Source organism: Muntiacus reevesi, chromosome 7, assembly GCF_963930625.1.
Source record: "Muntiacus reevesi chromosome 7, mMunRee1.1, whole genome shotgun sequence".
Lineage (NCBI taxonomy): Eukaryota > Metazoa > Chordata > Mammalia > Artiodactyla > Cervidae > Muntiacus > Muntiacus reevesi.
Genome location: NC_089255.1, coordinates 75,793,218 through 75,805,512, shown reverse-complemented (window position 1 = coordinate 75,805,512; position 12,295 = coordinate 75,793,218). Strand labels below are relative to the sequence as shown.

The 12,295-nt window shown below is 35.3% G+C and overlaps 1 protein-coding gene across 2 annotated transcripts in view; it reads right to left on the bottom strand.

The window, feature by feature from the left end:
- The window catches only part of GPHN (gephyrin), a 526,040-nt gene that overhangs the window by 197,645 nt on the left and 316,100 nt on the right, over window positions 1-12,295 (bottom strand). For both annotated transcript variants that reach the window (XM_065940959.1, XM_065940958.1), the window contains exon 9: window positions 2,839-2,973. In XM_065940959.1, coding sequence (XP_065797031.1) covers window positions 2,839-2,973 — 135 coding nt within the window. The remainder of the gene's footprint in view (window positions 1-2,838; window positions 2,974-12,295) is intronic.

Below are 12,295 nucleotides of genomic sequence, written 5' to 3'. Positions count from 1 at the left end.
AAAAATCATTATTTAAAATAAAGAAGAACTGATCTGAAGTTGGATTTTGAAGTCATTGAATTAGGTTATTCATGTATTAAAGAAGTTTTACAGAAAGTTTTGATTAGTGAATACTATCATTAAAGTGGTCATTACTGCTGAACGTAATTCTCAAAACCTCCACCTGGCAAAAAAGCTGTTATTTTGTTTTTCTCATTTGTCATGTCCTTGGTGAAATGCTACTCCTTAGAGCTGCCTTCTCTGATTATCCAATCTGAGATTTCCCTCCTTTTACTTTCTACTACACTTTTTCACTTCTTCTTAGCATGAATTTCAATGTATCATTATTAAGTTATTATAAAAGTATATTTATTATAATTTGAAAGGTTATTTTTACATTATTTTAAAGGTTTTATTTTTTATTTATTATAATTTTTAAAGGTTATTTTAAATACATTTTAAAAAAATTACCTATTTGTTTCAGCATACCTTTGACTAAACTGTAAACTCTATGGGGGAAGAGATTACATCTATCACTGATATAAAAGTCCATGTTAAAGCATCTGCTGCTGGTGCTGCTGCTAAGTCGCTTCAGTTGTGTCCAACTCTGTGTGACTCCATAAATGGCAGCCCACCAGGCTCCCCCATCCCTGGGATTCTCCAGGCAAGAACACTGGAGTGGGTTGCCATTTCCTTCTCCAATGCATGAAAGTGAAAAGAGAAAGTGAAGTCGCTCAGTCATGTCCAACTCCTAGCGACCCCATGGACTGCAGTCTACCAGGCTCCTCCACCCATGGGATTTTCCAGGCAAGAGTACTGGAGTGGGTTGCCTTGCCTTCTCTGTTAAAGCATCTAGTACACATTAATTAAGCAGTCTTATAATTTGAGACTTTCAATAGGAAGAGTAATTTGATTGTCTTCACTTCTTTCTAAAAAGTATTCAAATTAGTTTTTCTATTATATTACTACTCTGATTCAACCTTAAAAGTTCAATTTTAAAATTAAATAATACCAAAGCAATAATTTTATCTTTGAGGTTACATTTTGGTGTTGGTAAAATTATTTAGAAACAGAATCATATTCCTAGGCAAAAATACATAAGAAAAATTTCTGAGAAAAAAAAAAGATTTTGAAATAACTGTTTTATTTGAATTCATTGTCAGTTTGAACAGCGAAGTGTTATCTATGGAAAAAATATCAAGACAAGCCACTTGTTATCCTAAAGTTTTCAAATAAGCAAAATAATAAATGTGGATTTTGGAGCAATTGTTAAAACAACTGTATTTAATATCCTCCTAGTAATTAAAACATAACTCGAAGTTTTAAAAAGGTCGAAGAACTTAGATAAAACATAGCTTTCAATATTTATGTACACAGTACAACACTAAGAAAAATATACTGTCTTAGATAATTCCACATTCCAATCATTAAGGTTTGATGAATCTTAACGTTTGATGAATGAGTAGTCTTTCATAGTGGACTTAACGTTTAGCTTTAATTGTTTCCCAGACTTCATAAATGAGTAAACTTATACAGCTGGAATTTAGTGAAGTCAAACAATAAATCATTCTGTTTTGAAAATTGTAAGATATGGATGAGATTCTTCTACCCAACTTATGTCTTGGTAACTCCATGTTTTCCTTCAGTTGACGATGCAGCTGGCTGGCATTCAATGTATAAACATATAACAAACATTTTATATCTAGAATGTTTTTATAGTTTTTCTTCATGAAGATTTAAGACCTCACTTTTTTAAACTATACAGTTAATTATCAGTGACTTTTGACACAAGTCTAAAAATTATATTCAACAGTTAACACTCTGAAGACTGCTAAAAAGGATGTAGCATGGAATGTAAAAGCAACTGCGCTACACATTTCAAGAACTGACTGAGATCACTTCCAGTTAAATTCAATAACATTCATAAAACTCACAGAAAAGTTGGAATTGAGGAAGGTAGTTGTATCAATCCTTAAATCTGATGACAGTGAAAAAGTCATAGTTTGAAAAATTACCTACAGATTTCTGAAATAAATTTACTGTATAGCCTGATAGCTAAAATCATATCCTACTAAATAAGAAGGAATGTTACTGTTTGCTTTTGATGCCAATAGTGGATCCATCCTATGGAAACTTGAAGCTACAGATGACTAACCTTACAGGGAAGAGATATTCTAAGAAAAAGTATCACAGTCATAATTAGGTTTGCTACTCAGTTTACCACACACATGAAAATGTCAGGCAGCAAATAAATATCTAATCCTCTCCCTGGCTCACTGTTTCAGTACTTGGGAAAAATTATAAAAAATAAATACTAAGATACGTCCTCCCTCCCCCAAAGGTTGGCATTAAAACTTTCTATCAGTTTAGATTTGTTTCCAAATATTAGGCAGCAACATTCCAAGTTGAATATGTTTGAAAAATTTTGGAATGATACTAGAGCAAGGAGTTACCCTTGCCTGGACAAGTTAAAAAAAAAAATCCTTTGGGTGATGTCATTTTGTTTTGTTAATCTTGCTGTTTATTGGCCAGAAACACATTTATCCTCTGCATAAATAAATAACTTCATATCTATACAAATAAGTATGCTAAAAAATAATTAGTCTACAACAAAGAAACAGGAGTTACAGAAAGTGATACCTATAGCTGTGAGGTAGTAGGCATTCTGAATGAAATTTCTATTGTTGGCCTAATACAACAATTTGTGAAACATCAGGTGATAACTATGTTATAGCCTATTAATTTTTCATTGTAATATCTTACATGCAATCCAACCTTGACAAGCAGAGGGAAATACTGGTTAGTTTTCCCAGATGTACATAGCAGAGCAGGTGTAAGGTGCCAAGAAACTATACTTACTTTTGGTGTCGGGCAGGAAGCTGTAGAAAGGCGAGATGTAGCCTGAGCACGAGGAGATTCCGAAGGAGTAGTACTGAGGGAGGCTGTGTCTCGTGGGAGCACCTGAACGCCACGAGAAATGATGGAGTCTGGAATCTGAACAAGAGGAGCAAGTATGGTTTAATATGCTGAAAATACCAATAACATGCAAAATCAATACCCACACCAAAGAGTTTTTTCTTTTTTTTTTTTGCAGGGGAGTGGGGTGGGGCACATATAGTCAATATATAGTCAAAGGTTTGTTTTTCTAGTAGTCATGTATGGATGTGAGAGTTGAACCATAAAGAAGGCTGACTGCTGAAGAATTGAGGCTTTCAAATTGTGGTGGTGGGGAAGACTCCTTAGAATCCCTTGGGCTTCAAGGAGATCAAACCAGTCAATCCTAAAGGAAATAAACCCCAAATATTAAAATGAAAGATTGATGCTGAAGATGATGTTTCAATACTTTGGCTATCTAATGTGAAGAGCCGACTCACTGGAAGAGACCCTGATGCTGGGAAAGATTGAAGGTCAGAGAAAGGGGTGGCAGAGGATGAGATGGTTGAATGGCATCACTGACTCAATGGACATGAATCTGAGCAAACTCCGGGAGATGGTGAAGGACAGGGAAGCCTGGCATGCTGCAGCCCATGGAGATACAAAGAGTCAGACACTAAATGACTGAACATCCTTTCCTGTTCAGCTCTCAGATATTTGGTCTCACTTATTGTTAAGTATGAATGCATCCAAAAATTTGGGATAAGGTAGAAACCTTTAGATTCAATATATTTTCTTGGCCAAATAATATTTCATCAAAGGTTTTTTATGAGGCAGTATAGAATTGGAGAGAGGAGTAAAGTGTTTGGCATTCATATACTGGCTCTGTCATTTAACAGCTATTTAATTCTTAGGTATTTTCCATTTTCCTTTCAGATTCATTCTCCACCCTTCTTTACTCTCTCTGACCAAACTAAACTGCATAGATAGAATCAACAAGCTACTTTGTGCTCTCTAATTTCTAGCTGAGTCAGGTAACAGGTACTATCAGGAAACAGAAGAGTTGGGGGAGAATAAAGTCTGATATTTATTCTCTTGGCTTCCTCTCTAGCAGGTCACTGTAGGCTAGTTAAGATCAGAGGCCCTGTTAGATGACCTGTGCTTACAGCTCTTTTCTGGATTCCAATTACCTGCTCTCTTTTTTGCCCCATTAGGTCTAGGAGTATTAATGATACCCATTATTACTAGTTCCAGGGTGCTGAATCATATTTTGTTGTTTTCTCTAAAATCTTCCCATGCTTTTATAAATACCATAGTCCTTTATTAAACTCTTCACAATTATCCATTTAGGTACACTGTGACTTCTGCTGGGATACTGATGGATATAATTTTTAAACTGTCATTTCCCTTATCTGAAAAATGTGGATAAATGATAACATTTACCTCACCAGATTACTGCTGAAGGCTAAATAATATAATGCATATAAATTATCTAGCACTTACAAGTAGTTAATACTTAATAAATATTAGCTATTGTTATTATTATGTTATACACTAACAACTGATATAAGTGAACATCACTTCTGTAAAAACATACAAATGTAGGACAAATACTGTGGATTGTTTGTCTTTAAAATTATTAATATTTATGTTGATTATAAAATTTTTTATTTATGGCTATGTATAATTTAGTTCATATTCTGGGCTAGTACTAGTGAGTATAGGTCTTTTAATCTCAAAATGACAAGTTGACCACTTCCAAGTTTTATGCACAAGAGGTGAAATATGTATGATGAAAGAATAAGCAATTAACACTCAATCAAAGTATTACTATGTACAAAGAAAAAAACAGCAGCCAGACTTTGTGACTAGAAAGGTGCTCTTTATCTTTACACATCATGTCTTTCTCACAAAGGAAATACTACTTTCACAGGTGCTCTTTTATTTAGTTTCCATACCTACATCCTCAATACCAAAAGTACTGCCACAATTTCTGTGCTTAATTCTTGTGATTTATGAACAATATCTGAGCGGGAATTCTGAGAAGAAAAATGGCTACATTTGCTAGTACACTTAACTACTGAATTGCAATAAATATTTTAAGAAACAGAGGTAGAAGCTCTTCTCTAATTTAGAAGAGCTATATATTGCCACTTACATCTAATAAAAGAGGCCAAGTATTGGGAAGAAAAAGGTCAAATGCCCCTACTGTATTTCACATAGTACCATGTTTCTCTCCTTTATGGAAATTACCCACACTTATACTACATTTATATGCGTGCCAGTTTGGTCAATGTCTGTCTCTCACACCAGATGCCTTGTCATGATGATGGAACCAAGTTTTTGCTACTACTGTGTGTCCAGTGCCTAATGAAGCATCTGCACAAAGCAGTATACATGTGTGATACACACATGCACATATATATATATATATATATACACACACACACACACATGTGACTTACACACACACACAGTATTCACCTCCACCCCCTCAATAAACAAAAGAGTAGGAAATTTGAGGGAGAAGGTAAAATTAAACTGTGAGGTACAGGGGCTTCCCTGGTGGTGTAGTGGATAAGAAACTGCCTGTCCATGCAGGCGATACATGTTTGATAACTGGTCCAGGAAGATTCCACCTGCCACAAAACAAGTGAGCCTGTGCACCACAATTATTGAGCCTGCACTCTAGAACCAAGGAGCCACAGCCATGGAGCCCACGTGCTACAACTACTGAAGCCTGCACACCCTAGAGCCTTTGTCCTACAACGAGAGGACACCATGATAAGCACACACACCACAACTATAGACTAGCCTCCACTCATGTCAACTAGAGAATGCCCACACAGCAATGAAGATCTAGCACAGCCAAAAATAAAAATAAATAAATGAATAAAAATTAAAAATATTGTCAGGTATATTCTTTTGGGTTACTAGTTTCGAAATATACAATTATTGGAAATATGAGTCTTGAGTCAGGCTGGACATATACTTCAGGAATTATCATTGAAGGTGGTAGTTTCAGTCATGCAAATATTTCAGGTCATCCAAGGAAAATATGTAAAAGATCAAAGGTTGATGGTATGAGAGTATTTCAGTTTGGAAGATAAATTATTTGGTCTTCCTATCTTTAAGAAATTGTTAGAGACAAAAGAGGAAAATCAAGACAGAGTAAACATAAGGGAAGAGAAAAGAGAAGAAACTGTTAGGATATATCACAAAATATCAATTATTGGAGATAACAGGAGTAAGATGAGAGCTGAAAAGATACCCTTGGATCTAGCAATTATATAAGATATACAATTATATAAGATGCTGCAAGTACAGTAAACAAGAAAAAGTAGAAATTAGGAAGCAAGTGGGGATGATAAGCAGTGAAATTTGTGGGGGGAGAAAAAGACATTCACTAATATTCTCTTCTTTGGTGCTTGGATTTAAGATCTATTTGACAAGAAAAGGGAGAAATACAAGTGGGAAAGATCTCTCTAGGAAAGTCATAAACATCTGGAATAAATGCACTAATGAATGAGCATGGACGATAACCAAGGCATTGGCAAAGGAATTCTCAACCATCATTGTGAATTCTTACAATAATAAATAAATAAAATCAGTAACGGAAGCCCATTATTCTGTTGCAGAGTGTTCGTAATTTTTCCTTTTTAGAGACATTATGAATGACTTTTGTTCATGTATCATAATTCCCATATGCATTAATTCTAGGATATATACAGTCAGAAACAGAATTGCTGGTTGCTGGCTGTGAATATCTTCAACAAATTCCCAATTGGTTAAGCCAATTTAAAAGTCTATCAAAAGAAAACAGTAACAATTTGTCTTACTTCACAACTTAGCTCTACCTTGTATTGTCAGTAATATTTTTTTCAAATGTGATAGATAGTAAAAATATCGTAAAGTGGCTTTCTTCTTCCCTCATTGTTAATGAGTAAACACTTTTTCATATGTTTACCAGCCATTTAGATGTTCTCTTTTGTAAAGTTCCTGTTCAATCTTTCACCCAATTTTCCCCTTATTGAGTCATTCTTTTTATTTAATTATTACATTTCTGTATCTATTCTGGCTAGCAAGTCTTTTATCAGTTTTATAGGGTATAAATATCTATTCCTATTATGCAGCTTGCCTTCCAATCTCATTATGTATTCTGATGGACAGAATATTTTAATTTTTATTAAATTTTACTGATAGATAGTTAGTTATTAGATAGTTAGAAAACAAATCAACATTTTCCTTTATAGTTGGTGGGCTTTGTATCTTAAAAGGAAAACTTCCCGAGTGACCTCAGTAGAAAGGTGGAGTAGGTAATGGCAACAGCTCATCCCTCACTAAAGAAATAAATAAACTAACAAAAACTGTCAGAATCAACTTTATCAGAAATCAATAAACTAATCAAGTTTACAGCAGCCAAGTGAATGCTTAATGCACAAAACTCCCAAATGACCCCACTACATAGCTCAGTGATGGCTGGGAAGATGACAGAGTCCACAACTCTGGTGAAGGTTCTGGGTACTGAAGGGGAAACAAACCTTGTTCTCAAGAGTGAGGGCTGTTTGTTTCAACATTTCTGGTGGCTCACTGAAGGATATTCTCAAAGACCTGCCTTTATTTCCCCTATTTTGGAACTCCCAAATGGCTCAGGCAGCTAATGGAGGAGCTGTTGATGCTGTTCAATTTCTCAGTCATGTCCAACTCTTTGCGACAACATCGACTGCAGCACACGAGGTTTCCCTGGCCATCACCATCTCTGGAAGCCATCCAATCATCTTGTCCTCTCTTGTCCCCTTCTCCTTCTGCCTTCAATCTTTCCCAGTATCAAGGTCTTCTCTAATGAGTTGGCTCTTTGCATCAGGTGGTCAAAGTATTGGAGCTTCAGCTTCAGTCCTTCCAATGAATATTCAGGACTGATTTTCCTTAGGATTGACTGGTTTAATCTCCTGGCAGTCCAAGGGTCTCAAGAGTCTTCTCCAACACCACAGTTCCTAAGCAACAATTCTTTGACGCTCAGCCTTCTTTATGATCCAACTCTCACATTTATCCATGACTACTGGAAAAATCATAGCTTTGATTAGACGGAACATTGTTGGCAAAGTAATCTCTCTGCTTTTTAATATGCTGTCTAGGTCTTTTCTTCCAAGGAGAAAGTGTCTTTTAATTTCATAGCTGCAGTCACCATCTGCAGTGATTTTGGAGCCCAAGAAAATTAAGTCTCTCACTGTTTTGTTTCCCCAACTATTTGCCATGAAATGATGGGACCGGATGCCATGATCTTCGTTTTTTGAATGTCGAGTTTTAGGCCAGCCTTTTCACTCTCCTCTTTCACCTTCATCAAGAGGCTCTTTAGTTCCTCTTTGCTTTCTGCCATAAGGGTTATCTGCATATCTGAGGTTACTGATATTTTATCTGGCAGTTTTGATTCCAGCTTATGCTTCATCCAATCTGGCATTTCACATGATGTAATTTGCAAAGAAGTTAAATATGCAGGGTGACAATATACAGCCTTGACGAACTCTTCTCAATTTGAAACCAGTCCATAGTTCCATGTCTGGTTCTAACTGTTGCTTCTTGACCTGCATACAAGTTTTGGGGGCAGGGAAGGTAGTCTGGTATTTCCATCTCTCTTAAGAATTTTCCATAGTTTATTTTGATCCACAAAGTCAAAAATTTAGCATAGTCAATGAAATAGAAGTAAATGTTTTTCTGGAACTCTCTTGCTTTTTCTAGGATCCAGTGGATGTTGGCAATTTGATCTCTGGTTCCTCTGCCTTTTCTAAACCCACCTTGAATATCTGGAAGTTCTCAGTTCAAGTACTATTCAAGCCTAGCTTGGAGAATTTTGAGCATTACTTTGCTAGCGTGTGAAATGAGTTCAATTGTGTGGTAGTTTGAACATTCTTTGGCATGGTCTTCCCTTGGGATTTTCATGAAACTGACCTTTTTCATCTTGTGGCCACTGCTGAGATTTCCAAATTTGCTGGCGTATTGGATGCAGCACACTCACAGCATCATCTTTTAGGATTTGAAATAGCTCAACTGGAATTCCATCACCTCCACTAGCTTTGTTCCTAGTGATGCTTCCTAAGGCCCACTTGACTTTGGACTCTAGGATGTCTGGCTCCAGGTGAGTGACCACACCATCATGGTTATGTGAGTCATGAAGATATTTTTTGTACAGTTCTTCTGTGTATTCTTGCCCCCTCTTCTTAATATCTTCTGCTTCTGTGAGGTCCATACCATTTCTGTCCTTTATTGTGCCCATCTTTGCATGAAATGTTCCCTTGGTATCTCTGATCTTGTTGAAGAAATCTCTAGTCTTTCCCTTTCAATTGTTTTCCTCTATTTCTTTGCACTGATCACTGAGGAAGGCTTTCTTTTCTTCCCTTCCTATTCTTTGGAACTCTGCATTCAGATGGATATATCCTTCCGTTTCTCCTTTGCCTTTACTTCTCTTCTTTTCTCAGCTATTTGTAAGGCTTCCTCAGACAACCATTTTGCCTTTTTGCATTTCTTTTTCTTGGGGATGGTTTTGATCATGGCCTCCTGTACAATATTACGAACCTCCATCCAGAGTTCTTCAGGCACTCTGTCTATCATATCTAATCCTTTTAATCTATTTGTCACTTCCTCTGTATAATTGTAAGGGATTTGATTTAGGTGATACCTGAAAAGTCTACTGGTTTTCCCTACTTTCTTCAAGTCTGAATTTTGCAGTAAGGAGGGGAGGGTAACTAAAAAATCAATGCCAAATATATCAGTCACTGCTGTCTGGGTAAAGGACAAAATGTGAAACAAATAACAGAATAATACCTCAAAAACCTGGGAGGGAAGGCCATGTAATGCACTTTGAAAAGTTCACAGAGATTCTTGAGTATCTGGGAAGTCACGATTATGCCCAAGGCCAGGCATATCCTTAGAAGATTTCAACTCTTGCTGAGCTAAAGATTTTGACCAAGCAGGAAGTGAAGATTAGTCAGAGTAGTAAACTGCCAACCTGAGTGTTGAAGGTGTGCTAAAATATATACAAAGAGCTCATATGCAACGAATGGGAGATTTTCTTTTCTGTATGTACATATTTTCTGGGCATTTAAGGAAATTATGTAAAATCACTAACTGACCATGAAGCTAACAGAAAAGAGACTTTAGTGGTCACACACAACAATGAATAACAGACTTGACAAAAGTAGTTCAGGTAAGTTAATCAACAATTTTAACAAGTAACAATAACATACCCTGGGGAGGAAAGAGAATTTGATTTTCAGAGTTGCAACTAATAGTATTCACAGGGTTAGGTTTTCAATATATATATATATATATATGGCATGCATAGAAACAAGGACCTATGACCTGTGTATAGCAAAAGAGAAGAAAAACAGAGACTGTCCTTGAGAAACTGCAGACACTGGGTTAATGAGGCAAACTTTTAAATTAAGTATTTAAAATATATTCAAAGAGCTAAAACGAACCTGGAAAAGAACAAAAGAAAGCATGGTAATGATATATAACCAATAGGAAATATCAATAAAGAGGTAGAAATCATAAAAAGAAATCAAATAGAAATTCTAAAGTTGAAAAGTATAACTAAAATAAAAAATTCACCAGAGGGATTCAGTATCAGATTTGAGGAAGAAGAAGAAAAAAAAAAAAAAAAAATCAGTGAATGGAAGAGTAGAAACAAAGAATAAAGAAAAATGAACAAGGTTTAAGAAACCTATGGGACACTAACAAGTCTACCAAGGTATGCATAATGAGAATCCTGGGGAGAAGAGAGAAAGTGATAGAGAAAGTATTTAAAAAAATATTGTCTAAAACTCTCAAATTTGATGAAATACATGAATCTACACATCCAAGACACTCAGAGGCCCCCAGTTGGCTTCATTAAAAATTTTATAAAAATATTTAAAGAAGCGTTAGCATAAATCCTTCACAAATTCTCCTAGAAAAGAGAAGGAAAGGTTTTGTACTATGTGGTCAGTTTGCCCTGATACCAAAGACAGATAAAGATGACACAGGAAAAGAGTATTACAAGCCAATATCCAACAGATAGGGAAGCCTGGCATGCTGTAGTCCATGGGGTTGCAAAGAGTCAGACATGACTGAGAGACTGAACTAACTATCCTTTATGAATATGGATGTTTGGAAAACATTCTAAATAAAATATTATTAAATTGAAACTAACAGCATATTAAAAGTATCATATACTATGACCAAGTGGGATTTATTTAATGAATCTAGGGGTGACCCAACAGAATAATCTATGTGTAATATAACAATGTATAATACAAAATGTTAATAGAATGAAAAAATCCACAAGATCCAAAATTCCAAATGATATAGAAAAAGCCTTTGACAAAATAGAACACCTTTTCATAATAAAGATACTCAGAAAACTAGGAATAACTTTCCAAACCTGATAAATAGCCTCTATGAAAACCCCATAACTAATATCCTACTTAATGAAAGACTGATAGTTTTCTTTAAGATCAAGCTCAAGGATGTCTGTACTCATCACTTATTTTCAACAATACTAGAAGTTCTAGCTAGGGAAATCATGCAAGAAAAAGAAATAAAAGGCATCTGAATTAGAAAGGAAGAAGTAAGATAATCTCTACTCATCAGTTCAGTTCAGTTCAGTCTCTCAGTCATGTCTGACTCTTTGCAACCCAATGGACTGTAGCATGCCAGGCTTCCCTGTCCATCACCAATTCCCAGAGCTTACTCAAACTCATGTTCGTTGAGTCAGTGATGCCACTATATAAATATATACAGACATATATACGTATATGTATATGTTATATATATGTGTGTATATATATACACATACATACACAGTTTTTCCACAGAAAGAAATATTTGAAGTAATAAATTCAGCAAAGTTGTAGGATACATGAGGAACACACCAAAATCAGGTGTATTTGCACTAACAGTGAAAATTTCAAAAAGAAAATTAAGAAAGCAATGCCATCTACAACAGAATCAAAAAGGATAACACAATAAGGAACAAACTTAACCAAGATGGTACAAGAATTATACACCAAATCTTACCAAACATAAGAAGACATAAATAAATGGAAAGACATATATTAAGATTGTAATACTATCCAAAGGGAATTACAAATTCAATACAATCTCTATCAAATTCAAACAGAAATTTTTGGAGAACTAGAAAAGCCCACCTAAAACTCACATGGAATCTCAATGGACTCCACATAGCGAAAACAATCTTAAAAAATAAAGTTGGAAAACTCATACTTTTCAATTTCAAAACTTACTTCAAAGGTGCAGTAATCAAAACAGTGCAATGCTACCATAAGGACAGACACACAGATCAATGGGATACAATTGGAAGTAATGAAATAAATCCTTTATACTTTTATAGTGGACCAATTTTTGACAAAAGTGCTAAGATAATAGAAAAGAATGATCTTTCAAC